This window comes from Paralichthys olivaceus, chromosome 1 (assembly GCF_024713975.1).
Source record: "Paralichthys olivaceus isolate ysfri-2021 chromosome 1, ASM2471397v2, whole genome shotgun sequence".
Taxonomy (NCBI): domain Eukaryota; kingdom Metazoa; phylum Chordata; class Actinopteri; order Pleuronectiformes; family Paralichthyidae; genus Paralichthys; species Paralichthys olivaceus.
The window spans coordinates 30,813,133-30,839,613 of record NC_091093.1 but is presented as its reverse complement, the minus strand read 5'-3'; the positions used below and the strand labels follow the sequence as shown (position 1 = coordinate 30,839,613).

Below are 26,481 nucleotides of genomic sequence, written 5' to 3'. Positions count from 1 at the left end.
ACTTGACTCACCCGCCCGTCTCTCTCACTCTGGAGGAAACTGACGCCGCCTCCTTCAGACTTTTCCACACTCGTGGAGGAGGAGGAGGTCTCTGGGCTCGAACCTTGTCTGGACTCAACCGCTCGTTTGGTCCCGACCAACTCATCCATCAACCTGTCGCGGTCGTTTTGGAGGCTGGCCATTGATCTGGAGAACGCCGACAGCTGCCGGCTGTACGTGATATTTTCCATGGCGACCTGCTTCAGTTCCCGCTCCTTCTCCGACAAGGCCTTCGTCAGCTCATCCAACAACTTGCTCAGCTCTGCGTCGGTGTCCTTGCTCTCCAAAGCGTTGACTTTATGGACAAGGATGTCCCGCTCTTTGGCAAACATGGCCAGGTCAGAGGTGGCGTCCTGCAGGCTGCGCTCCACCTTGTTCAGCGCTGCCTGAGTCTCTCGGAGCTCTTCGTCATATCTGTTCCTCAGGATCTTGAAGTCTTCGATGAGCTGATCTCGGTCGTTCTGTAGAGCAGCCATGGCTTTGCACAGAGACTCGTTCTGAGCCATCACATCTTTACTTTGAGTTTTGGCCTCTGATAACTGCTGCTCCACTTGGAGATGGTCTTTGGCGAGTTCTGCCACTCGTTGCTCAGCGGTCTCGTGCTCATTCCTCATCAGCTCCACCTCGCGCTCGAAGGTGTCCAGCTCGGTGTTGTATTTATCTTCCGCCTCAGCCAGTTTTTTGTCCGTCTCCTTTTCGACCAGCTGCATTTTTGCATTGAGCTCATCATTTAAGGTTTTCTGAGAGAAAAGTTTCTGCTGGAGGTCATTACACTCCGCTGCTTTCGCTGCCACAGCCTCCTGCAAATCAGAAATCACTTTGCCCACATTTGTTGAGGCTCTGTCATTTTTCTGAGTTGATATTTCCATTTCCAGTTTTGAAACCTGAGCTGTAAGTTTAGAAATCTCCTCTTTCAACGAATCGCTCACCTCTTCCTCCTTCTGCAGCTCCAACCGGGACTTTCTGTGCTGCTTGTCTACTGCAGCCTTTTGGTTCTCCAGGTTTTTAATCACGTCCTGCTGCTTCTTCAGCAGCACCTTCAACTGGTTGTCTTTCAGGGATAAAACTTGATTCAGATCCTCCCTGTATCGAACCAGTTGAGCCCTTAGCATCGCATTCTCCGAGTTGAGATCATCCATCTGATGCAACAATTTCCTGATCTCATGTTTGAGGCCTTTGGCTGCACCACCTTCCCCATCAGCAGAGCCGTCTTTACCCTTCAACCCCAACTCACTCTTAGCTTCCAGTATTCTGTATTCTGACATGAGTCGCTCCCGTTCGCTTTGTAAAGACACCATCGAGTTCTTGAATGATTCCATCTTTGCTGCCATCTGCTCCTTTTCTTGGACAGACTTGTTAACTTTAATTTGCAGACTTTTGACTTTAGCCTCAAGGCCTCTTGACCCTTTATCAGCCTTTTCCCTTTGGTAGCGTAAAGATGTTAACCTGTCCTCGTAAACTGCGACCTGCGAGCGATAGTTAGCTTGGAGCTGCTCCAGATAGCCTGACATTTGTCCGTCTCGACAGGACAGCAAAGACGAGATCTCGGCATCTTTGCTCTGAAGCAGCGTTTTCAGTTGCAGAGAAATTCCCTCCTGTTTCTCAAAGTCAGATTGAAGTTTGTCGTTTTGAGTTTGTAGGAGCAGCAGCTGAGCGTCCATGTCGGTATTTATCGTCTCCACCTGCTGGAGATTTAGCTGCATTCGAGAAATCACATCCTCTTTGTCCGCGAGCCGCCGGTTCAGTCCGTTTTTATCACGTTCTGTTCTTTCCACGTGGGCGCTGAGTTCCTTCACCTGCACAGTCATGAGCTCCGCGGACTCGCTCAGTTCAGCGTTGCTTGCGCTCATCACAAACAGCTGCCTCTGTTGTGCAGCAGCAGCGACGGAGTATTCGTTCAGTGTCCTCTCCAGTCTTGACTTGGTAACTCGTAGCTCATTCACCTCTTTGTCTTTCACTCTCATGTCTTCCAGGAATCTTTTGATCACAAAGCCCTGTTCCAGGAGCTGGTTGTCCTTCTCGTTCAACGTCTTCTGATACATTTCGCTCCAGCGTTTTGTCCGATCTGCCCCTTGAGGAGTGGACGATAGAGCTGAGAGTTTGGCTTCATTCGTCTCGGCTGCTCTCCTCAGAGTGTTAATCTGAAGATTCTGAGCGTCTACATGTTGTTTCAGTTCATTCACTTTTAGACTTTCGTTGTCTTTCAACTCTTTGAGGTCGTCTATCTGTTGCTGCAACATAAACTGATTCTCCATATATGCATTTATTTGCCTCTCGTCCATATTTTGTGGCAAAGTTTTCTGCTCTTCACACTTTTTACTTTGCTGGGACATTTCCAGAAGCAGCTGTTCTTTCTCAGACTGGACACTCTGAATCTTGTCTGTCGCCTCCTGGAGAAGATTTCTGTTTGTTATGAGCGCAGCTTCAACTTCTTTACTTCTCTCTTCCAGAGCCGATATTTTCTCTGAACCTTTCTTCACTTCTTTCTCCAAGAGTTCACAGGCTGACTGCGAGCTCTTCAAAGAGCTCTCTAAATCTAAAATCAGTTCTTGGTATCTGATACAGTTTTGCTGGAGCTGATTTATCTCCTGGTGCTTTTCTTTGAGCAGCTCTCGTAATTCGTTCCTCACATTCTTGGAGCCCTCGTTGCCTCTCTGCACCGTCTTGAGTTTCTCCTCAAACTCTCGGACCAATTTGAGTTGCTCCTCTTCTTTTTGTTGTCGAACCTCATTGCTCCTCTCCTTAATGGCCGCCAGCTGAGACGACAGCTGCGTGTTCTGGGTTTGCAAAGCGCTGACGGACTCTGTCAGCTCGTCAATCTTTTCAGAGTTCTTGAGGATCACGGTCTCCAAATACTCGTTTTCATTTTTCACTTTGTCCGAAATCTCTTGAACGTTTTCAAGCTCCTCCTGCAGAAGAGACTTGTCATCCTCCAAGATTCTCACCTTCTCGTTCAGACTTATCGTCTCTTGGCTGTGACGGTTGATAACGTCCCTCAGCTCTTTGACGACGTCGTCTTTCTTTCCCAACTGCAGCTCGTGATCATTCTGTAACTCCTCAATTCTTTCAGAAAGAGTTTTCTTCTCCTTTTGTAACAAGTTGTTGATTTCCGACTGAGCACCGAGCTCTGTCTTCTGGGCCTCGATCTGAGCGGTCAGAGAATTATTCAGGCCGAGTGCTTCATCGAGTTTCAGCTGCATGTTGTTTGTGTATGTGTTTGATTCCATGTGCTTATTTTCCAAGGAGCTGCTGGCCTCTTCAAACTTTTCTTCCAGTTGGCTTTTCTCAGCCTGGATCTCAGTAACTTTCTCTCTGAGCTCCTCTGACGACTCTTTAAGTCGACAGATCTCAGACTCCAGTTCTTTATTTCTGTCAGTGAGCTCGCACATCAATGTTTCCTGCTTTCCTTCATGCTCAGTCAACTCCAGTTGGATTTTCTGATTCTCTTCCTCCAGGTCCTTAATCTTCAGCAGTTTCTCTTTGAAAGATTTTTGCATCCTCTCTTTGATTCTTTCATTTTCCTCCTCCATGTCTCTGGCTTGCTTCTCCATCGTCTCCATCTCCGTCTGTTGCTTGTGTGCTTTGCGGAGGGCGTCCTGTCTGTCTCGTTTGGCCCCCTCCAGAAGCAGCCTCATTTTGTCCATTTCACTGCTAACATTTTCATAAGCCTCCAACAGAGACTCGTACTCCTGCTTCAGCTCAGCGTGCCTCGACTTCCACTTGGACAACTCGTCAGTTTGAGAGTCCTTCAGAGATTCCAGCTGACATGAGAAGGCTTGCTTCTGCTGAGTGATGTTTTCTATGGTTAGTTTCAAGCTGTCACAAGCCGCTGACAGACTGCGATTCTCATTACGGATTCTATCAATTTGGGAGTTGAGCTCGTCTTTCTCCTTGTTCAGTGACGACACAGATGTTTCCAGATCTGTATTCTGTTGTTTCAACTTGAAAACTGATGATTCCAGGTCAGAGTATTCAGCTGTTTTGGCTTCATGTGTGGCTGAAAGCTTTTCCACTTCTTCCTTGAGTGCTGTATTTTCCTTCAAGAGTTCTTTTCTGGATACTAACGCAGCTTGTAGTTTCCTGGTCAGGAGAGTGATTTTGCTTTGGTTGTCTTGGTTGTTTGCTTTGTTGCCGTCTTCTTGAGATCTCTGATGCTGATCAGCATCGACTCTCATTCTTTCAATGACAGTTTCGTGCATTTTTAATTGCTGCTGTAACTGCAGTTCAAGTGCAGCAATAAGCTCGTCCTTTTCTGCTACTCGAGCCTGAGAGACCGACAAAGCTTCGTCTCTCTCCTTCAGTTTCACTTCAAACTTCTCAGGCATCTTTTGATGGAGCTGCTCGTTGAGCGTCTCTGCCTCCTTCAGTTGCTCGTTGAGCGTGGCCACCTCACCTCTGAGATCACAGACTAATTGAAAGGCATTTTCTCTTTCTTGACGCAAGGAATCCAAAACCTTGTCTGTCTCGGTACAATGCAGTTGTGCTTTTTCAAGCTCCTCAGTCAAAACAAGTTTGTCCTCACTGAGCTGCTGCTGAGTTTCAGTTAGCGTCTTTTGGATGGTTAAAACTTCCAGGGATTTCTGTGAAACTAAAGCAAGAGCTGTCTCAAGTTCCACTTTCACCTGCTCTAAAGCAGCTTCCTTTTCTTCCTCTAAGATTTTAAACTTGTGTTCGGCAGAGATGTTCACTTGCTTCTCCTGTTGGGTCACGTCCTCGACGACCCTGATTGTTTGCTTATATTTCTCAATCTCTTCTTCTTTCTCTTGTAACTCTTCTCGTGCTCTCTCCAAGTCGTTCTCGGCAAGATGAAGTTGTGACGTCAAAGCTTCTGTTCTTTGCTCCATGACTACGAGAACATCCTCTTTGCTCGCCATCTCCAGAGACATTTTCTCAGCTTGGGATTTAACGGTTTCCAGCTCTGACTGAACGTGTGACAGAGAATGACACTGGCTCTCTTTCTCAGCCAGAGACATCTTCAGGTCCTGAAGGGTTTTGTCCCGCTCCTCGACCAGCTGCCTCAAAGTGCCCAGTTCATCCAGATATGACAAAGAGGTTTTATGGAGGCTCTCCAGCTCCCTGAGCTTCTCGTCAAAGTTTAACTGGATGGCGTTCAGCTCGTTCGTCTGCTGACAGCGTTGCTCCAGCAGAGCCTTGTAGTCGTCTTTCAGCTCAGCCAGTTCTTGAGTTAATTTCTTTTCATTCTCTTGAGCTTTCTTCATCGTCTCTTTGCGTGACAGCAAAGCAGCCTGGGCTTTCTTCTGTAGAATGGCCTTTTCTGACTTCACCTGTGCAAGCTCACTTTCTAACTCCGCAGCAGCAGACGAAGATTTCTCCTTTAACTCATTCTTACATGTCTTGATTTCATCGTGAAGCTCCTCCACCTTCTGGATCAAAGCGTTTCTGTCTCGCTCAAAAGCCTTTTCTGTCTCTGCAGCGCTGGACTGCAGCTGCTCGATGGTGGAGGTCTTGTCACTAATTGTTTGCAGGTTTTCTAACAAACACATTTCTTTCTGATTCAACGTGCTCTGCAGAATTCGTTTTTCTGACTGCAGCTGTTCGAGAAGTCTCTCACTCTGTGTTTTGTGTTCAACAATCTCTCCCTCTCTCTCTAGAATTGTCTGTTCAAGAAGGGAAACTTGTTCCTGATATATTTTTGCTGTTGCCTGAGCTTGGTGTGTTATTTCCTGTAGTTTATCCTGTAAAAGCAAAACTTCCCTTTTCTCAGAGGTCACACTCTCTTCTTTTTGGTTTTCATACTGGTCCATTTTTTTCAACAGATCCTTTCTCACGACAAGAGAAGCTTGAAGCTTCTTCTTCAGGGCGTCTTTTTCTTTAGACAGTTTGGCGAGTTCACCTTTCAGATCGTCGTTTTCCCGAAGCAGCTCAAGCTTCTCTGAATTCTTGGAACTGATTTCACATTGAGAACGAGAGACTTCATCTTCTAACTGCTGAGAAATCTCTTCGAACCTTTTCATGGAGGTTTCGTGTGCTCGCTGCAAGTTTTCCACTTGTGCCATCAGGGAAGTTTTTTCCTCACACAGTTTCACTCTTTCGTTGGAGGCAGATTCCATGACTTGGGCGACGGATGCATCTTTATCTCTCATCTGCTGACTAAGTCCTGCGAGTAATTCCTTCTGCTGATTTATCTGAATGCCCAGACTGTTGACCTGCTCATCTTTTGCTTGTAACTCACTGTGTAACAACGAGAGTTTGACAGCAGCTTCTCTCTCTTTCTCTGACTCAGCACTGAGCTGCGTCTGTAAACGCTCTACGCTGTCTCGTAGAAGAGCAATTTGTTGACCCTTCTCCTCCTCACTCCTCCCTCCTTCATTAAGCGTTTTATCCAACTCATTTCTTAGAGCCTCTACCTCAGACTGATGTCTTTCCTCTAACTGTTTTATCATGTTCTGTAAAGACGCTTGTTTTTTATTCAGAGCAGCACATTTCTCAGAGGAGGTGGAATCTTTGTCAGAGCGTAATTTTCTTGGCAGAAGTTTTTCTAACTCATATTCCACAGAATTTAAAGCCTGCTGCAAATCATGGTTCTCTTTATCCTTTTCCTGAAAAGATGCTAACACCTTCTCAAGTTGAATCCTGGAGGCTGACGCCTCCGACTCTTTGGCGCTCAGTTGATCAGACCCTTGTCTAACTGCCGAGGAAGCCTCCGCTAGCTTCTCCTGCAAACTGTCCAAGTCTTGTTTCAACGCATTAACTTTAACATCTTTAGATTTCTTTTCATTTTCAACACTTTTCAATTGTTCTGCAAGTTGATTCTTATCCTGCTTCTCTTTATCCAGAACTGACAGCCACTCTTTCTCTGAGTCCTGCAGAATTTGCTCTATCTTTTGAATGTTCTCTGTTAACTGAGAAAGTTCTTCGTCTTTGGCACTAACCTTTGCTTGAAGGCTCTCCCTCTCCGTCACCATTTGCTCCATGTTCTCCTTCGTGCTGCTGGACTGCTGCTCCATGAGAAGCTGCAGCTCCCCATGCGATGTCCGGATCTGATGGTGACTCCTTTCCAGCTCTTCCTTCTCTGCAAGAAGCTTCCTAACTTCCTCCTGCAAACGTGAACTCTCATTACAGACGGTGGCAAGATGCTTCTGATGCTCTGCCTTTGACAAACTCACTTCCTCGCTCAGCCTCTTATTCTGCTCCTCTAGTTTTTGCATTTCTGAAACCAGCTGAGATGCATTTTTAGCCTGAGCTGTGTACTGGCTGTTGATCGCATGCAGAGCCATTTCCCTCTGCTCCAGGTTTTCTGTCAGCGCGTTCATTTGTGCAGCGACTTGAAGGTGTTGTGATTTGAGCCTTTCTATCTCCACAGTGAGCAGCGACACACTCGCTTGATGAGAAGAAAAGGCTTCTTCCTTTTCCTTTGAGAGACTCGAGTTCAGGTCTTTGGTTTCCTCAAGTTTGTGTTGGATATCTGAAAACTGGTTTCTCAGTGTTTCTATGGTCGTCTTCGCCGTCTGACGTTCGTTATTGGAATCATCCAGTAACTTCCGAAGGTCGGACACCTCATCAGCTCGATGGGACAGTTGCGTCCTCACGTCTTGCATTTCCTCCAAGTTGGCTGCATATTTCTCTCGCAGGTTATTGAAGGCACTGTGTGTTTCCTCAGCAGACTTTCTGAGGTTTTCATACTCTGCGGACAGGAGCTGAATTTGACTCTGTAGCTGCGACACTAACTCAGTACTTTCCATGAACTGTGTTTTAAACAGCAAAGACGCGTCTGCTTGTCTCTGAACGTCCTGCAGAGACTTGGACTGGGTCAGAAGAGCAGCTTCTTTCTCCACCAGGGCCTTTTTCAGGTTTTCAGATTCAGCCAACTGTGCTCGGAGGTTGCTGTCGAGCTTTGAGACGGATTCTTCAAGGTGTGAAATCTGTTCCTTCAACCTCTCACCTTCTGCCTCTTTAGCTTGTATATTTGAATTAAGATTTTCAACAGCGGCTGTAGAATGACTCTGATATTCAAGGCTGAAATGTTCCTTTTTCTCTAGCGTGTTTTTCAGGATGGACGACTCTGCAGTAAGGCTGTCAACTTGACCTCTGAGCTTACTGGCAGAATCTTCCAGCTCGGAAACTTTTGCGCGTAAACTGACGTTGTCATCTGCGTTTTGCTTCAGCCGCTGCTCCTGCTCAGCGATTCTACCGTTGAGCTGCTGGATCAAACTCTCCTGCTGTGTCAGGCGGTCGTCTTTTCCCTTCACGCTCAAATTAAGAGCCTCCTGCTCGGAGAACGCCGTCTTGAGCTCATTCTCCATATGGTTGACTGATTTTTTGAGATCTGCGACTTCTTCTTGTGCTTTGGACAGAACTGTCACCGTGTTCAGAAGTTCAGATTTCAATCTTGTATTCTGCTCATTCAGAGCCTGAACGCTGTCTCTAAAATCAATAATCTCTGCTTTGCTCTGGCCGCCCTCTTGTGTCAGCTGACAGTTTTCTGCGTGGAGTTTCTGCACGGCCGCCTTCAGGTTGCTAATTTCAGCTTCCATCTCTGCTGCGTTCTCATTCATGGCACCGAGCTGACCGCTGAGTGAAATCACTGACTCGTTTCGTTTGTTCAGCTCATCTTTGTGGTTCTGAAACTCCTTCGACACTTTGTTTAACGTCTGTTCTTTCTGCTCTATCGTGCGTTTCGTGGATTCCACCTCACCCTGCAGCAGCGACACCAGCTCTTTCTGTAGCGTGACTTCCTTCTGATAAACGCTACATTCCTCCGCTTTCTGCTGAATCAATGCGTCTTTCTCCATCAGCCCGGACTTTAAGACGGACGCTTGTTCCTGAAGCGCAGATACGGTGTCGTGAAGTTGCAGCAGTTGATCCTGCTGAGCCTCCGACTGACTCCTCCGTTCTGATAACGTCTGTTCTTTCTCCGTCAGAGACATGTTGAGTTGACTCTCTTGCATTTTTAAACCATCAACTTCCTCCTGTAAACTTTGAAGTAGTTCTTCTCTCTCTCTCAGTGTTTTTGACAGATTAGCACATTCACTCGTTTTCTCAAGCAAACCTGCTGAGTTTGTGAGTTCACTCTCCTTGAGGACGTTTTTTAATTCATCTGCGGCAGCGCTCAGCTCCTCCTTCTCCTTCAACAAGCTGCTGATTCGTTCCTCGTTGTCTGAAATATGGATTTCGAGCCCAGCAATTTTTTCTCGGAGTAAACTCGTCTCGGTGGTCAGTTCAGACATCGATCTACTGTTCTGCTCTAACTCTTCCTGCAGTCTCTGATTATCTTCTGTCAGTTTGCTGATCGTCGTGCTCAGACTGGAGTTATGTTCGAGGGTCGTTTGAAGCCGCGAGTCAAGTTCTGATGAAACCTGTGTTCGATGAGCGAGCTCCTCCTCTCTGGCTTCAGCCGCAGCTCTGATTTGTTGGTTCTCCTCGGTGACAGTCTGGATGTGGTTGTTCAAGCGAGTCAGCTCCGTTTGTCGCAACTCTGCTTCATTCTGAAGCTTTCTGGCATTTTCTTCCATGACCCTGATTTGACCGCTCTGAGATTTGACAGTCTCGTTCATTGCGTTCAGTTCGTCTTTGTGATTCTGACATTGTCGTGTCGTATCGTCCAACATTTCCTCTCTCGTCTGAACTTGCAGTCTGAGTTGTGAGTGCTCCTCCTGCAGCTTGACTACCATGTTTTTCTGAGCTGTGATTTCATCCTGCAAACGTCGACACTCGTCCTGCTTCTCTTTCAACGCGGCGTCCTTCTCCGCTACCTCAGACCTCAGGCTGCTCTCTTGTCCTCGCAGCTGACAAACAGTTTCCTCGGTTTGTGTTCGCTGGTTTTCTTCGGCCTTGAATTGTGCGAGAAGCTCAGCGGCGGTTTTCTCCTTTTCTGCCACGTCGCACCGGAGCTGCTTGACCTCAGAAGTCAAGTTTTTCACATGTTCCTGCAGCTCGGCCACTTTCTCCTCCCGCTCCCTGAGGTCCTGGTTGAGGCGACTACATGTGTTGGTTTTCTCCAGCAGCATCTCTGAGTTTGAGTGTGTGCTTTGCTCAAGGATTCCATTTAACTCATTGATTTGAAGAGTCAGTTCCTCTTTATCTCTTCGTAGCCCCTCAATGACTCTGTCATTCTGTGAACTCTGGGTCGCCAGTGTGGATAACTTGTCTTGTAAAGAATCATTTTCAGTTGTGACCTCTGAAATGTGCTTCACACTTTCACTCACTTCCGCTTCAAGTGTGTGTTTTTCTTGCGTGAGGCAGTGAAGTTGATTCTCCAGGCCGCTGTTGACTTCGAGTGCAGACGTCAACTTTTCATGAAGCTCTTTGACGTTCTGCCTCTGAAGCTCCAGCTCCTCAGTCAGCTGCTGTTTTTCCGTCTTGGTGCTTTTCAACAGGTTCTTGAGCTTGGAGATGTTTTCGGTTTTGTTTTTTAGCTCATTGCTCAGCTTCTGTTTTTCTGACGTTTGTTTATCATTTACCTTTTGCTGCTTTTCCAATGTTACTATTCTTTCCACCTTCTCTTGCATCTCTTTCCTGATCTGCTCTTCGCTCTGCACTTTCTCCTCTAACTGTTTGGACAATGTCTGGATTTCGCTCTCGTATTTTTCCACCTGTGCCAGGAGTGTGTTGTGCTCTTCCTTGAAGGATTTCAGCTCTTTTTCATACGTCTCCTCTTTGTCATGAAGCTCCTGCTGTAATCTCTCATTGTTGATGTCTTTGTCCTTGAGCTGTGAAACGAGTCCCTCTGACTCCTGCAGCTTTTCTGTGGACAAACTCAGCTGCTCCTTTAGTGAGGTGATGTGTGTTTCACATTCAGAGAGATGATGACGATGGCTCACAGTCTGTTTCTGAATCTCCACTCGAAGCTCCTGAATAGTCTTCTTGTCGTCTTCGACCTGCTTCATCAGTTGTTCCAGCTCAGCCTCTTTGGACTCTCTCTCCTCTTTGGCCTTGACTAATTCTGTCTCCGTGTCCTTGAGTTTCTCCACCGCCTCTGTGAACTTGTTGTGCAGAGACTGCTGGTCTGAATTCTGCGAGTCTCTGATGATCATGGCTTCCTGTTCTGCTCTCCTCAGCGACGTCTCTACCTGAACCAGGTTCTCCTCTTTGAGTTTGATCTCCTGCTTCAGAACCGTGATCTGTTCCGCGTACTCCACCATGTTGGAAGAGAGGCTTGATATCTCCTTGTCCTTTTCCACCAGAATTTCTTTGAGACTGTCAATTTCCCGCTCACAGGTTTGAAGGTCGTGAATGAGTTGGGCTCGTTCCTCCAGGTGGGCGGAGTTTAGCTTGTCCAGCTCCTCATTTGTCTGATCCAGCTCCGTTTGTAAAGCTTCTATGGTGACTTCCTGCTTTTGTGTCTGAAAATGAGAAGATAAAAAAAGAACAGTAAACTTCAGACACATCAAATTTCTCCAGTGTTGATTTAAATAAACAAGAATGAATGAAGGATGCTGACATGAGCCCATTAAGACCTGATGTGAAGTCTCTGCGCTTCATCCTTCAGAGCTGGATGAAACCGACTGACTGATGAAATACATCGTGATTTGCTGAAATACTTGGGGCGAAATGCATTATGGGAAATTTAGTTTGTTTCAGATTCAGTGCTCTTAGCGATATTAAAGCAGATTACAGCTTCAATATCACTGAAACTGAGACTCAGTCATGAGATGTTTCAAAGGCATCTCATGACTGAGCAATAAAAACCTAAATGTTTAAGCTTTCAAACGTTTTTTGATTCATGTCTTTGGAAATATATATTTTTTTGTAGACAGCAGCTCTTCAGAAACCCCCTCAGGATTTAGATGTTTGTTTTCAAAGGTTTTAGTTTGTTTCTATTCAGAGCTTCAGGTCTTAATGGATTTAAGTGAGATCGAAATCATCAAGATGTTTTTCTTTGATAAATCACACCTTCTCCTTCAGAACAGTAAACTTCTGCGTGAGCTCAGAAACTTCTGTCTTCAGCTCCGAACAATGTTTCTCTGAGCTGCTGCATTTCCTGGAGACGTTGTCGAGCTGAAAGGAGGAAAAGAAAACTTCAGTAACTACAGATGAGCAACAAACAGAGATGAATCCTGCAGGTGAAACTTACAGCGTGCTCAGACTGAAGGAGCCTGTCGGACACTTCTTTGTACTGAATCTCTTTCTCGCTCAGAGATTCTCTGAGGCTGCTGATCAGCTCAAGTTTCTCCGACGTTTTAGCCAAAGTGTTTTCCTTCTCGATCAGGGAACTTTCCAGACACTCCTGAGTGTTACTCAGGCTGAAAAAAAGACACAATGGACACAGTTAAAACGTTGAACACGTCTGTCGATAGCGGCAGATCAGATTGTTTTTACAGAGTGGAAAAATATCTTTTAATTTCTGTACACTTTCTTGAAACCAGAAACGATAACCAACTAACTAACAATCAATAAATGTATTTATATTTAGAAAGACGTGTAGTGAGCTGCTGTATTTCAATATGATCAGATGCAGCTTTTTGCAGAGAACTATTGTTTTCACCCTTTGAGCTGGTCGTTGAGACTGCTGACCAGCAGCTGGTGTTTCTCTGCATCTCTGCTCTGTTGACTTCGGACGCTGGCGAGTTGACTCTGAAGTCTCTCCGACTCATTCTGTGGTGCCACAAAAACGAAGATCAATTTGCAAAGATTAAATTCATACAGAAGTGGATGGAGAAACTCTCACTGCACACACACACGTGCACGACAGCAGGACCGCCCCCCCGCCCCCCCCGCGCCCGGACACGAGCATCAGTGGAGATTTGTAATCAATCATTGGTTTTCTCTTCCCACTCACATGGTAACGACAAACACTGATATTCACCATCGGTGCGGTTTACGACACCCAGTGAGTCTGCGACACATCGCTCGACTTGTTCAAAACCTTTTTGAGAAATGTGTCCAAGATTAAAAAAGCACACCACACCGTTAGCCGCCACCGCCAGAGGTGCTCTCTAGCGCACACGAGAGACCCAACACACCTGAGAGACCCAACATGGCTGCTCATCTTCATCTACATCAAACGTCACCTGTGTTAGAAGGGTTTGTTACAAAATCCCAGTCCTCAGGGGAAACATGCAAATCACTCAGCATCTACTCAGATTACATCTTCACAACAAATGCTGGATTAGGAGGTGGCGTGTTGTTGGATGAGCTCGTGTCCCGTGAGGTTACCTGCAACGCCTCGATCCGCGCCTGCAGCTGCAGTCGATCCTCCAGATCCTGACAGCGCTCCTCCAGACTCAGGATCTGCTCCTGCAGCTGATTCCTCTCCAGCTCCAGCTCCTCCACCACAGACCGCAAACCACCTGCAGTCATCAGGACAGAGAACAGGTGAGAACAGGTCCTGGTGACATCACAGGGCGGAGGTGGAACTAATTAAACTCCGCAAAATGTACAGACGGTTGAAGATTTAAAGGAGAAACCAATTAGTGTATTAAGCTGTTTTCAGACATGAACTCCAGAAATGTTCCAGAAAACTGGTAGTTAGTGTTTGTGGAGCAGCAGATCGTCGACTCGTTCACAACAACAGGAACATGTGGGGACATTCAGGTGAGGGGTGGAGCCTGTAGAGCAGCAGGAGGCGGGACATGACGTCTAAACTCTGCTGTGTAAAGATCAGTGTTGTTGTTTACAGCTCGTCACAGGTGTCGGCCCTCATCACCAAAACATCTGGAACCTCCTCGTCTTTCCAAGTGGACGTCTTCGTCTTCTACGTGTACGGCTCCTCTTCTTCATCCTGAGACATTTGTGTTCTTCAGTTTCACGTCCGTCACGTGTTAGAAACCTCAGTTCCAGATGTTTTCTCACATGGACTCACTCTGACGTTTTACGGATGTTTTACTAGAGGCTGCAGGAGAAGATCCAGAACATGTCCAGAGACTCTGACATTTGTTCTCACATACAGAACATGTGAGGAACATGTGAGGAACACGTCAGAATACAGAGCAGGTCTGAAAACAGCTTAAGAGAAAAGTGCAGATTCATGAACTGCTCCAAACAACCAAAACTTACATCAGTTAGTTTTTCCATCTGGAACAAAACTACCTAGAATTTTCATTTTGTGTATTTTTTCCTGTAGTTATTTTGTTTCTTGGATATTTGACGATGTATTTTTTGGCTTTTGGATAAGAAGTCACTTAAAAGACCAAAAACAGGATGAGAAAAACTTGAAATGAGCAGAACATGCAAACAATGGAAAAAAACCAAACTTACCACAGATGAGGAACATCCTGTCACCTACATTTATACATTCTCACAAGAGTTCAGTGCATTGGGTGAAGTCAACCAAACAAACACTAGCCAGCTCAACCAGCATGCACGTGTCAAAAGAAAATACTGTCAACGGACGACAATGGAGACCAGTGAATGAATGAATGTTCAACTCTCTGGATTCAATAAATAAACCCCGAGTTAGTTCTGATGAACTGAGGAAGAGCTTGTTAGAGTTTGACCCAAACAAGTCAAACTGAACCAAGCGAATTGTAATTAAACGTGAACACAATAACCCAGGATGGAAAAGCCAGGCTTCATATTCACAATGTTGTTAGGTGAAAAAAAAAGATAAAACCAACCAACAGCCACAATCCAACACTCAGTAAAACAAGTTTGGAGTTTTATGGTAAAAACAAAAATACCAACCCAAAGGCAACTTAAGTTTCCCAAAGTAATGTGCAGATGACCGTGCGCATGCCGGTTTAAACTGTCTAGGGATCTCACACCTGTATCGGGAGTACTGTACTCGGGCCACCAACCTCCCATGTTCTCCCCCTCCATCGGGGTGGTGCTCTCCGAGGTGCTGCGAGGGTCCTGGAACGGGACCTGTCCGTCAAACTCAAAGTCCTCCTGCAGGGGGAGACAAACTTAACTCAGCGAGAGCAGCGACAGGTTTTTAAAAGCTTTCTGATTGTGCAGATTGAAACAGATCAGAGGTCGTCTCTTTAAATCTTTGGCTAGCTTCCTGTCTTTATGTTACGCTAAGCTAAGCACTCCAGCTTCATGCACATCATTGAAAAGGAAAAAGAAAGTGGAGATTATGTTTGACAATGAAATCATGTGAATATTAGTTCACACACTCATAAAGAATGTTTTTGTGTGTCAGCGTGTGCACGTACCTGCAGGCTTCGCTGAGCCGGAGCCGTTAGCTTCTTGGCCCTGTGTTGACCGAGCCCCCGAGATTGAGCCAGCTCCTCCTCCAACTCCTGCTGCCGAGAGGCCAGTGCTGGATCGGAGCAGCCAGGAAAGAACCAGTCATCCTCAATCAGTTTTGTGCCACAGGGAAAGGGGGAGGTTGGGTTGAGGATGTGTGTATGGATGGGAGGAGGGTATAAAATGGACTGGACAGTGACGGCAGAGTGAAAGACATAATGTGAGGACGAGCTGACAGAGATGGACAGCGGAGAAGAAGTGTGATGGCACAGATGGTGTTTGATGGTTTCCATGAAGAGGGAGATGAGGCACTTTCAACATCACAAATAAACTTTGCGACATAGAAAACAGTTACATCCCGACAGACTGCGAGGGAAGAACAGAGACCGACAGAGTCAAGGATGGAGAAAGAGAAAGTTACTCAAATTCCACGTATGTGTTCACTTTTGTTTTTGCATAAAGGTCCTGAGAAACACTTCAGAAGCAACATTCTGGTCAGAGCCATGCACAGCAACAAAACAGCGTTCAAACATGTGGGAGACGAGCAGGAGAAGAGGCTGTGGGAGGAAGGAGAGGACCCGTTTTTATGAGTCACACTTAAAGCCAACGTTTCCTCGCTGAGGGTTCGACAGGGAGACCAGACAGTTATTTAGAGCGACACCAGAGGGGTGCAGATCTGAGGGGGATTCTCACCGTGCTTTTATACGATTTGGAATTTCATTTAGCCGAACAGGATGCAAGCAGGGCAATGCCAGGAAGATTAGACCGAACAAAACACGTTCCCATCTGTTTTGTGACAACAGGCGGATTCAGGTGTGTGGGTGGAGGGAGAGGGAGGCAGCTCAAAGCGAAAGGTGGGCGAGGAAAAGAAAAAGGTTTTGAGTGGGTGAAGCAGTGGTCAGTGTGGTGACACGCTCTATTCAGAAGGGATGCACAAATACAACACTACGACAACAGAGACGTGTACTGAATATAATTTAGAACGTGCGTCACGTTATCTGCACTAACTATTTCTGTTTTCAGACATGGCCGCAGTTTTCTGAAGTTTGTGTTTCATGTCTGAAAACAGTTTGTCGAGCTGGTCGGCCTCACACTGAGCATCTCACCTACACTGACCACAGCAGCAGGGATTGTATCAGGAGGATGTAAGAGCAGAAAAGATTTAATATCAAGTATTATTCATGAAACCAAACCCCATTCATTAGTTTGATTAACTCATAAAGTCGTATTAGAGAACTTTAAAGCAGGGGGGTAATTACTTAATTAAGCCCCCCCCCCCCCCCCCCCCCCCAAAATCATTACCTTTAATGATTGTGGTTTGGTTATAAATAACACAACAGACACTGTGCACAGAGTTCTTAGTTCCAGTTGTTAGAAAAGCAGCAGCAAAGCAGAAGCAAAGCAGGTACAGAAGCTGAAGTCTTTGTTTTAGCTGTTTGACTCAGTGTGACACCACGTATGACATCATCGTTCTAAAAACAACATCACAGCAACTTGTGCAACACAAGAGACCGATGAACGTTAGTCATATTAAATCCAGCGGCACGTGAACATGAGCGAGGTGCAGCCCGTCGCTCCGTAACTACCAGCTAACTAGGTCTGACACGTTAAAGAGGATTCTTGTTTTGTGTCAGCGGCTCAAAGTGTTAGCGTCTCTGATTCAGAGCGGCAGCTCGTCTCACTGGAGGGGAACCGTTCCTGCCCTCTGACCCCTGTTTGTGTGAGAGTGTGGGGGCGTTAACGGGCCTTTAATGGCAAAACTGCGCCTCCTAGTTCCCAGAAGTGTAACTCACTGAGGAAACAGGTGGATTTACAACAGACTTCTCCATGAGCTCCACAACCCCAACAAACATGGAGTCAGTGATTGTAACGATACATGAGGTGTGCTAACACAAAGGTGGTTTAATAAATGAGTTTACACACAGAACTGGACGCAGGCTGAACGAATCAGTTTAGAATTGGTTAAAAATGTAAAAGTATCTTTGTGTGTAGGTTTGTGAGGAAAAAGTCACATTTAGAACATTTAAAAAACACGTTCCCTGTGACTCATGTCATGAATGAGATCTTTTCTTCTCCACCTTCTGCAAAATGAAGCTACAAACACAGAGAAAGAGATTCTACTTGACTTGTCACTGAGTGTCTGCAGCATGTGATGCCACATGAGGCACAGGAACTCACGGTCATCCTCTTCCCCGAGTTAGTGCGAGTTTAGTTTCCTCCACAAAAGAAAAAACACCATGTTCGATTTGATACCAGGTTATTACTATTATTATTTTAGTGTGACAACACCAGAAATCAAAATGAAAAAAAGTAGGAGAGAAGAAGAGAAAGAGGTGAAGGAATGGAAAAGAGGAACAACACAGGAGAAAGGAAATGGGCGGACTCTAAAGCGCAGCCTGCCACTGCACTGCCTGCAGTTCAGCCTCGGCTCAAGTGAAGGCGAACTGCAGAGAGTGCAGTGAGCAGGAGCTGCGCTGAAGGTGTGGAGGAGGAGCCTGCATGCACAAAACTGATGGGAAACTGTTCTGTGTGGCTGCTCCCATCCCTGGAGCAGGGGCTGGAGTGGGGGGGGGGGGGGCAGAGGTCCATGAGATGGGAGGCAGCACAGGGTCAAACCAAACGCTCCCCGTTACCAAACAAAGAAAAAGAAAATGATGTTCAGTCAGACAACAAGTGGGCAACACAGACGAAAACAAAGTTTGATGGTGGGTGTGGAAATGTTGAGAGGAATTTAAACTGGAACTCGTTTTCTGAGCCGAGAGTCCGAACCAGGCTTTTTATGGAGCGCGCCAAAGAATCCTGTCTGACGTACGTGCGTCCTGTCAACAGAACTCCCACGTGCACAGTGTTTCTCGTTCTCCAGTCACTACCAGTGTAATCAGGCTCAGGCGGATCTCATCACTGGGTTAAAGTCCCACACTAAAATATAGAATTTGATTTTAAGTAAATTGAGGATGGCTGCTCTAACAGAAGCTCTTACCCTCTCTTTCCTCCTCCATGTGGCTGATGCGGAGGGTCATGGCAACCTTCTCCTCCCTGGCCCGGTCCCTGGCGCTGACAGCCTCCGCCACCATCTCCTGCCATTCCAACACCTGACTCTGAGTGTCATCTGCACTTCCTGACTCACTGGCCTGCGAGCAGAGAGCGAACCAGACAGTGAGGAGGCATCATAACCGAAGGAGAATTTAAAAAATAAACATGCCGGACCCCTGACCTGAGAGGCGGCCCTCTTGGTGAACTGCTCCAGGTCCGCCTGCAGAGTCCTCTGTTGCTCCTCGTACACCACCAGCTTAGCCTCCAGCATTTCTAACACAAAACATCCAACGTTAGCAAAGTCAGCAGGGACATTATCGCCTTTGTCAGATTAGAGTCTGGAGGGGATTTGATTTCACTTTCTTCAGACGGAAACAGATCAAAAATGTCATTAAATCGACAGAAACAAAAAACAAACTGACAAATGTGGATTTCCAGCTGATCTGGATCAAATGTCCAACGTTTGGTTTTGTTACCGTTCTTTGTTTTGAGCTCCTCGTACTGCTCAACCTTCCAGAGGTTTTCCTCCCTCTCCTCCTCCAGTGCCGTGATATGACTCCGCAGGGCCGTCAGATCCGGGGGGGCGTCTCCGGCCTGAAGAGAGAAAAGTCAACATCTTTTAAACGGGTTGTTTATCATGTTACTGTGGAAAAAATACATCGGACAGAGAATGACAGGTTTGTGAAAATCTTCCAGGCTTCTCTAGAAAAGAACACGATTGTTCATTTTACTTGGCTTTTCTTCAGCTCATCCTCCAACTGTCTGATCCGAGATTTCGACCAAGCTTTCATCTTCAGGAACTTCGCTTCTGATCTGCTGGCTTCGTCCGTTTTTTGTTTTGCTTTTGCTGCAAAAGAAGAATAAATGTATTTCATTTAGTGACGAGATCTCACTGATTGTTCTTAGACCTCAACATTCTACGATTACAGCTATGACACTGTTTATTCTGAAGATATGGTTTAAATGACATCACCTGGTTTACAGTTAAATGTGCTGGAAAGTTTGATGCAGAGAACATTTAATCTGATAAAAATCATTTTATCAAAAGAAAAGATGATGTAAGACAATAACCTTCCAGCTCAGCTATTCTTTGGATGGAGGCTGAATCAGCAGTCGTGCTTCCCGTCGCTGAGGCCTCCTGACTGGCAGGTGGCGCTGCTACCGAGGTCCTCCTCAGCTCCTCCAGCTGCTCCAGGAAATCCTGCTGGGCTTGGTCCATCATTGAGCGATGCTGCTCGGTCAGTCGCTGGACCTCTGCCTGCTGTTTCTCCATCAGATCGCGGAGTTGTGCTCGCATCACGTGCTTCTCTGCCTCCATCTTGGACGCCATGCTCTCTCGTTCAACCTGTAGCCGACGGAGCCTCTCAGTCAGCTCCTGCAGGCGGAAGAAAAGATGACGGACAGTCGAGAACATTATAAAAACATTGTGGGGAAGAAAGTGTGATTTCAGTTTAGAAACAAAAAACTCGGTGTTTACACAAGCGTAGAGGTGTCGTGTTTCCTGACCTTTATCTGTTGGTCCCTTCCATCAACTTCTCCCTGGAGAACATCAATGACCTGCGTTTTACCCAGCAGCACCTCCTCCTTCTCGTGGAGCTTCTGCTTGAGAGCCTTCAAGAGCTGAGGAGACAAAACACACGTTACTAAGCATGGCGCTGCACCAGGGTCAGAGTGGGCTGAAGTCCTGTCCCCAGTCAAGCTCAGACAATCAAGACGGCAAGAGACTCAAGACAATTTATACGTCGTGTCCTGTTTTAGTGGACGAGTCCGACCCGGAGTCTCTCCAGCTGCGTCCTTCACATGATGCTAACATCATGCCAACACTACAGAAAAGGTCCGGACCCATTATTCTGGACAGTTTTTTCGGCTATAGTCATGTGATGAGGGACATTGAATCATTTGGCTCCTGCGGTAACTTGACGGCTGTGAGCAACTCTCACATCTCCTCTCCACAGATGTGAGTTTGTAAGAAGAGGTTTCAAGAGAAAAACAGACGTTTAAATAAACAGGCTCCTCAGTCATTCGTTTGGAGATGAGTGATGTCACTACCTGCTCCAGGTCGGCGCTGGCATCAGACTTTGCTGCGAGCTTGAAGAGCTCCTGCTCGTGCATCTGGTTGATCTCCATCAGCTGGTTATCTTTCTGAATGATGATGTCTTTGAATGTCTGGATCTAGAAACAAGTAAGTGGTGAATCATCAGAGACACGATCGCTGTGCGTTTGAGCCTGTGAAGATCTGATAATGTGACACCTGAAGGATTTAAAAACCTACATTCTGTTTGTACATGTTCTCCTTCTGACCGTACTGCTCCTTCTCTGTGACCAGCAGCTCTTTCAGGCTCTCCGTCTGCTCCTGCAGGAGACTGTAGCGCTCCTCTGCTTCTCCCACCTTCCTGGTCAGACTCTGCACCAGCAGCTGGAGCTCCTGCATTGCTCCGCCGTCCTCCACCTACAGGAGTTAAAGCACAGCTGAGCATCAACAACTGCATTTGACCTAAAGAGAACGCCCAAAAATATAAATACACTGAACTGAATTTAAAAAGCAGAAAACCTGGAATGTAGCTTCTACTGTTGTTCCTTGTTTCTTAGGCCACATTTATACGTTTTAATTTTAAATGTGGATCAATGTTTTTTCATTCATCTGGTGTCCAGTAAGTGGAGATTACTTCTGATCTGGTTTTAAAACTAAGTCGTATGAGTGTGGATGAATCTCAAGTGTTTCCGAGATGATGTTCTTTAGGTACGTGACCTTTTGTTGCGGTGCAGGTGAGATGGGCTGATCTCCTGCCAATGCTGTTTGCAGGTGGACGATGTACGCCTCCTTCTCCGCCAGTTTCCGGTCCTTCTCTGTCAGCATCGTGTCCATTTCCTCGCCTCGCTGCCGCTGTGACTCCACCTCCTTCCGCTGGAGTAAATTTAAGTTTTTGGTTTAAAAAGAATGAAGAGATGTCCAGAAGAGAAGAGAGAGATATTTGAACGCTTGACTGCCTCTGGACACATCGTTCCTCGTTCAACTAACTATGACAACAGGAGGAAAACATCTAATTAAATTAATTTATAACACAATTAGCTTCATGGTTTGTGATACTGAAAGTCACTGATCCAAGCATCTGTGCCCATTTCAAAGACTTCTAATAAAACCAGAAGATTTTCATCTTTTTGAATGTGAAATCAAATTGATTGGAGTCATGTGAAGAGTAAATATAATAAGGAAACTAAAAACAGAATAAATGTGAAGCATGAATAAGCGTTACCTTGTTTTCCAGTTCATTGTTTCTTTGTGCAAGTTGCTGTTCTAGTTCCTCAACTTTCTTCTTCAGTAAGACAATCTTGCCCCGACTGGCTTGCTCTCCTGCTTCTGATGATCCCTACACATAAATATCAAATGACACGTGTGGGACAAACAGAAACACGACTCTCGTGGACTGCTCCTGTCGCTCCAGATCGTTTGTTCATAAATGATCCATAACAACGTCATCGAACAGCGCTACTTTAACTTCACACTGCAGATTTCATCTAAAGTCAGAATTGGGATTTAAATTATGTCAGAATAAAATCTGAGACATAAACTGTTTTCAGACACGAACACCAGAAATTCTCCTCGTCTCTCCGAGTTGACGTCTTCGTCTTCTACGTGTAAAGTTCCAGATTTCAGTGCAGGTCTGAAAACAGTTTATGTGATGAGTTTCAGATCATATTCACATGGATAATAAACCTCACATGTTCCTCAGGTCTATCAAACTATCATCCATCTTTCTAATCATACGAGCGGGACTGTACCTTCTTGCTGTGTGTTGGTGTAACCTGACCTCCCTGTTGTTTCTTCAGCTCCTCCAGCTGGGTCGTGAGGGACGTCACCTTGGCCTTGTTCTGGAGACGCAGCTTTGACAGTTTGGCATCACACGCCTCCTTCTCCACCTGAGTCACAGAGGACATGAAAAGCTCCCATCAGCTGCTGTAATACCATCATTATTAATATTGCTCCCGCCGTGGGGCTTTACTTAATGTAAAATGCTGATTCATTATATCCACACAGCATAGATGGTCCCTATCTGACACAAGTAATCAGAGATGTGTTCATAAATAACATGTGTCCTGCACAAAAAGACCAAAAAAATCCATCAGATCATCACTGCAACTTGTCAAGAGATGAATTTTTAGTGAATTTTGCTCCAGAGGGGAAACTGTCGTCACCTTGAGCTGCTCATCTTTGGTGCAGAGCGTTGCATCCTTTTCTCGGATCAACTCCTTCAGCTGAGTGACCAGCTGCTCAGTTTGGGTCAGCCGCTCGGCCATTTCTTCTACAGCAAGCTCTCCACCGCCAGCGGCCCTGTGGGGAGAGCCCGGGCCCTGAGGACGCAGACGAGATGGTGACCACACAAAAGGTTTCATTTTGAGAGATGTGACACAATCACATTCTGTCTATACAACAAATGTATGAGCCCAGCTGGTGTTGGAACAAGCGTGCCGGTAAATGACTGTAACGTTATACAAAGTGAAATACTGAGTGTGTTTGTTTGACAAACTGAAAAAGTTTTACAAATCATCTTTAAACTTTCTTATTTTAAATGGATTCATGATTTTGTCTCTGTTGTTTTAAAAGTCACTGTCGAGCACATTGAACCTACCTGTGTGTGAAGTGTGCTTCATGAATAAAACTGCGCTGACTTACCTCATCAGAAATCACAGATTTGATTGGATCAGTGGCGTTAGGTGATTAACAACACATGCTATCTGTCTGTGTGTTTCCTGGGTCGCCTAATTAACGCCAAACAATTCAAGGCAACAAAAGTTGTGCCGATAAAAATAAAAAGCACTGTGTCAAAATGTGACAGTTCCCATCAGTTATGTGTCCGGATTACGGACAGCGGTCGTATTAGTGACGTCTGCTGCGGAGTAAACAGGCCGAGAGGGTTTCAGCTGGATTCCCCCTCACAGGAAGTGTGAGCTGTGACTGTCTGAGTCAAAGTCCTGTGCTCAGCATTCCAACTAATTCCAGTTTATCAGGACATGACACACAACGCAGACCTGTCACTGGTTTTTCTTCTGAACAAATGAAACTGCTCCACTGAAGCTTCCAGAACTCTCTGAGATGCAGGTCTTTAATAATGGATACTGAATTTTAAATGTAGTGATGGACATTTATGACGCGTTACACTAATGAAAAGATGTTTCAGTTTGATGAGTGACTGTTGACGACAGTGTCACAGGCTCAGATCTCTTCACTGATTACGATCCCACTGTTTAATCATGAAAAACAAACGTGTGTGAACGTACTGCAGACCCAGGCTCCCCCTCTTCACCGGACAGCCACTTCAGCATGGTTTCAGTTGAGACCTACAACACACACACACACACACAGAGTAAATACTTTATTAACAATCTACAAATGTCACGAACTGTTGGTGTGCAGTCTGAGCACAACTGATTTTTTGGGGTTGAAGCCATTACTGATAATATTGGTGATAAATATATTTTTGGGGAAGAATTCTCAATGGTTGCTAAGATTATTATCAAATCCTAAACAGATGTAATTTTACAATGTAACCATAAACTTAATTATAATTAAATATAAAAAGAAAATACAAATAACAGAATTATATAAAATAAACATAATTTTCTTATGTACGATATAAATAAATGCACATGTACGTTCATCTCATTGTTTATTCTTTAAAATAAAAGATTTAACATCAGAAACATTAAAACTCTCAACTGTGGCTGAGCCTCCAAAGAGCATGTGTCCGTCGGTAGTCTGTCTAAAGCCGCTCATCCAATAAATTTGACAGAGGACTTGCGTCCACAGCAACGCACCAGACAGACAGAACCTCCTGCAGTTGTAGTCGGACGAGGCTCCGCTCCTCCACTGAAATATTTACGAACGCCCGGGCAGATAATACTCTGAGGAATGCAGGCTTTCAGGTCAGCTCATCTGGCTTCCTCAGAAAACAGGCCAAGTCAGTCAGGTGACTCCGAGAGTCAAAGCTAATCATGAACCAGTGTTTACTTTACCACAGGTTACAGTTTCAGCCACGCTAAGACACAACCTTGTTGAACACCAGCCTGCCGGGTGTGGCTCCTGTGCTGGGAGCAGCCAGAAGACCATGACCAGGCCACAACCTGTACAACACAATGTACAATGACAGGGTGTCAGCCTGAATCCTTCACTCTGCAGAACACACCACGGGACGCAGCAGAAAAATCAGGTCGAACTGCTTCTGTCACGCTCGATTCCACAGTAGACACCAGTGTCCTGAAAGCTGCGGAGAAATCTGGAGTATTTCAGGAATCATCAATCGTTGTTAACTTTATTAATTAGCAAGTCATGAACTCACATTATCGCGTACTGAGTAGTAGCAGCAGCAGCAGAGTACTTTGAAGACCAGTTTAGAGTTTACAGGGTTCAGGCCGTCTTCTCACCGGGTGTAAATAAAAGGTGGAGCCGTACTCCAGCTGCACAATGTGTGTGTTCTAAGATACAGGATGAAGGACACGTGTGTGTGTGTGTGTGTGTGTGTGTGTGTGTGTGTGTGTGTGTGTGTGTGTGTCCTCTCACACAGGACACGTTTAAGAAATATGGACAAGACTCCACTGAAGTTTCTTCAGGCATGAAGTCCAGACACACACACACACACACACACACACACACACAGCAGGAGAGTCTCCAGAGGGTCCAGGTGAGTGGTTGAGTTAAGCTGCAGAGATCACGTGTCTTTATTTACATCTCGTCTGTCAGATGTCCACATATCTGCACCTGCACATGACTTCAGGTCTGAAGAAGCTCCGGAGACTTTCCTCTCACTGCAGAGAATTTAATCTTCTTTATTCTTCTGGTGTGATGCACTGTGTTTTACTGGAGGCCTACACTTCCCTCAGGGTCAATACATATCCCTCTATCCATCCATCTCTCTCTCTCTCTCCATCAGTAAAGCAGCTCAGGGGACATGTCGTCCCACTGAGGACACAGACCAGCAGATTCTGTTAAAAGCTCGTGTCTCAGTTTCCCTCACAGACAGAGAACAAACCTCTCCGCTCAAAGTCCGGAGTCACTGCAAGTAGTTCCAGCTCAGCCCATGATTCAACATTAGCTACGTTGTGCTAGCTTACACACCTGCGCTGCTAACCGTGGCGGCAGAGGCCTCACACCTGGCCCCCGGGGCAGGAGGCCCCCGGCCCCGGGGGACAGGACGTCCACAGTCAGCCCGGTGACTTCAACAAACCACAGCTAACGTTAACCCAGCTAGCTGCTAACTCCGGCTCGACAGCTGTGTGGCTACATGCTAACGTGGCTAGCAGCGAGCTGCGTCTCCTCCTCGACGACCCGCTCGTCGAGCTTCAGCGGACATTTTGAAACATTTACCGGATTCACAGCTTCGGGGAGAATCCAGCCGACACGTGGCTCCGTCCACAGAAGCGCGTTCCTTCACATTTTACTCCACAAAGCGATGAAAGCGCGACCGGGACGAGCATCGCTCACCAGCACTGCGCATGCGCACAACTGTCACGTCCCGCAGGAAGGCGAGTCTGAGCGGAATGATCGTGAGTTACGAATTCACACGAGAAGAGTTCGTGAATACGAAAAGACACGTTAGAGGTTTGTTTACGTGAAGTTGTGTTTTTATTCATCACGTGATTCTGCTGACGAGAGCAGGAAGTCACCTGCAGGTCACTTCCGTTCTGCTGGACCAGCCTCCCGCGTGATGTGTGGGCCCCTGAGGGCCACGTTAATATAAAGGGTTTAAATTAAAGTGTTTAATATAAAGGGTTTAAATTAAAGGGTTTGATATAAAGGGTTTGATATAAAGTGTTTAAATTAAAGTCTTTAATATAAAGTGTTTAATATAAAGTCTTTAATATAAAGGGTTTAATATAAAGGGTTTAAATTAAAGTGTTTAATATAAAGTGTTTAAACATAAAGGGTTTAATATAAAGTGTTTAATATAAAGTGTTTAATATAAAGTGTTTAAATTAAAGGGTTTGATATAAAGGGTTTAAATTAAAGTGTTTAATATAAAGTGTTTAATATAAAGTCTTTAATATAAAGGGTTTAATATAAAGGGTTTAAATTAAAGTGTTTAATATAAAGTGTTTAAACATAAAGGGTTTAATATAAAGTGTTTAAATATATATTGTTTAAATGCATAGTGTTTAATGTAAAGGGTTTAATATAAAGTGTTTAAATTAAAGTGTTTGATATAAAGTGTTTAAATTAAAGTGTTTAATATAAAGGGTTTAATATAAAGGGTTTAATATAAAGTGTTTAATATAAAGTGTTTAATATAAAGGGTTTAATATAAAGTGTTTAATATAAAGTGTTTA

The 26,481-nt window shown here is 45.5% G+C and overlaps 1 protein-coding gene across 8 annotated transcripts in view; it reads right to left on the bottom strand.

Annotated features, from left to right (window-relative positions):
• LOC109646560 (golgin subfamily B member 1-like) overlaps positions 1-25,902 on the bottom strand; it is a 29,525-nt gene extending 3,623 nt beyond the window's left edge. The window contains exons 1-22 of one of the 8 annotated variants that reach the window (XM_069527588.1): positions 25,523-25,902; positions 23,440-23,499; positions 22,357-22,512; positions 21,943-22,080; positions 21,417-21,530; positions 20,912-21,067; positions 20,435-20,611; positions 20,212-20,334; positions 19,669-19,782; positions 19,234-19,537; positions 18,894-19,009; positions 18,639-18,756; positions 18,344-18,435; positions 18,110-18,260; positions 15,096-15,247; positions 14,703-14,826; positions 13,156-13,289; positions 12,963-13,010; positions 12,485-12,594; positions 12,074-12,242; positions 11,893-11,997; positions 12-11,342 (exon numbers count right to left, since the gene is read on the bottom strand). In XM_069527588.1, coding sequence (XP_069383689.1) covers positions 12-11,342; positions 11,893-11,997; positions 12,074-12,242; positions 12,485-12,594; positions 12,963-13,010; positions 13,156-13,289; positions 14,703-14,826; positions 15,096-15,247; positions 18,110-18,260; positions 18,344-18,435; positions 18,639-18,756; positions 18,894-19,009; positions 19,234-19,537; positions 19,669-19,782; positions 20,212-20,334; positions 20,435-20,611; positions 20,912-21,067; positions 21,417-21,530; positions 21,943-22,080; positions 22,357-22,512; positions 23,440-23,484 — 13,977 coding nt within the window. In that variant the 5' untranslated portion in view covers positions 23,485-23,499; positions 25,523-25,902. Of the gene's footprint in view, positions 1-11; positions 11,343-11,892; positions 11,998-12,073; positions 12,243-12,484; positions 12,595-12,962; positions 13,011-13,155; positions 13,290-14,702; positions 14,827-15,095; positions 15,248-18,108; positions 18,261-18,343; positions 18,436-18,638; positions 18,757-18,893; positions 19,010-19,233; positions 19,538-19,668; positions 19,783-20,211; positions 20,335-20,434; positions 20,612-20,911; positions 21,068-21,416; positions 21,531-21,942; positions 22,081-22,356; positions 22,513-23,439; positions 23,500-23,976; positions 24,358-25,522 lie in introns of those variants that run through there. The other 7 variants (XM_069527605.1, XM_069527611.1, XM_069527624.1 and 4 more) reach the window with 7 other exon arrangements.
• Positions 25,903-26,481: the final 579 nt, after the last annotated feature.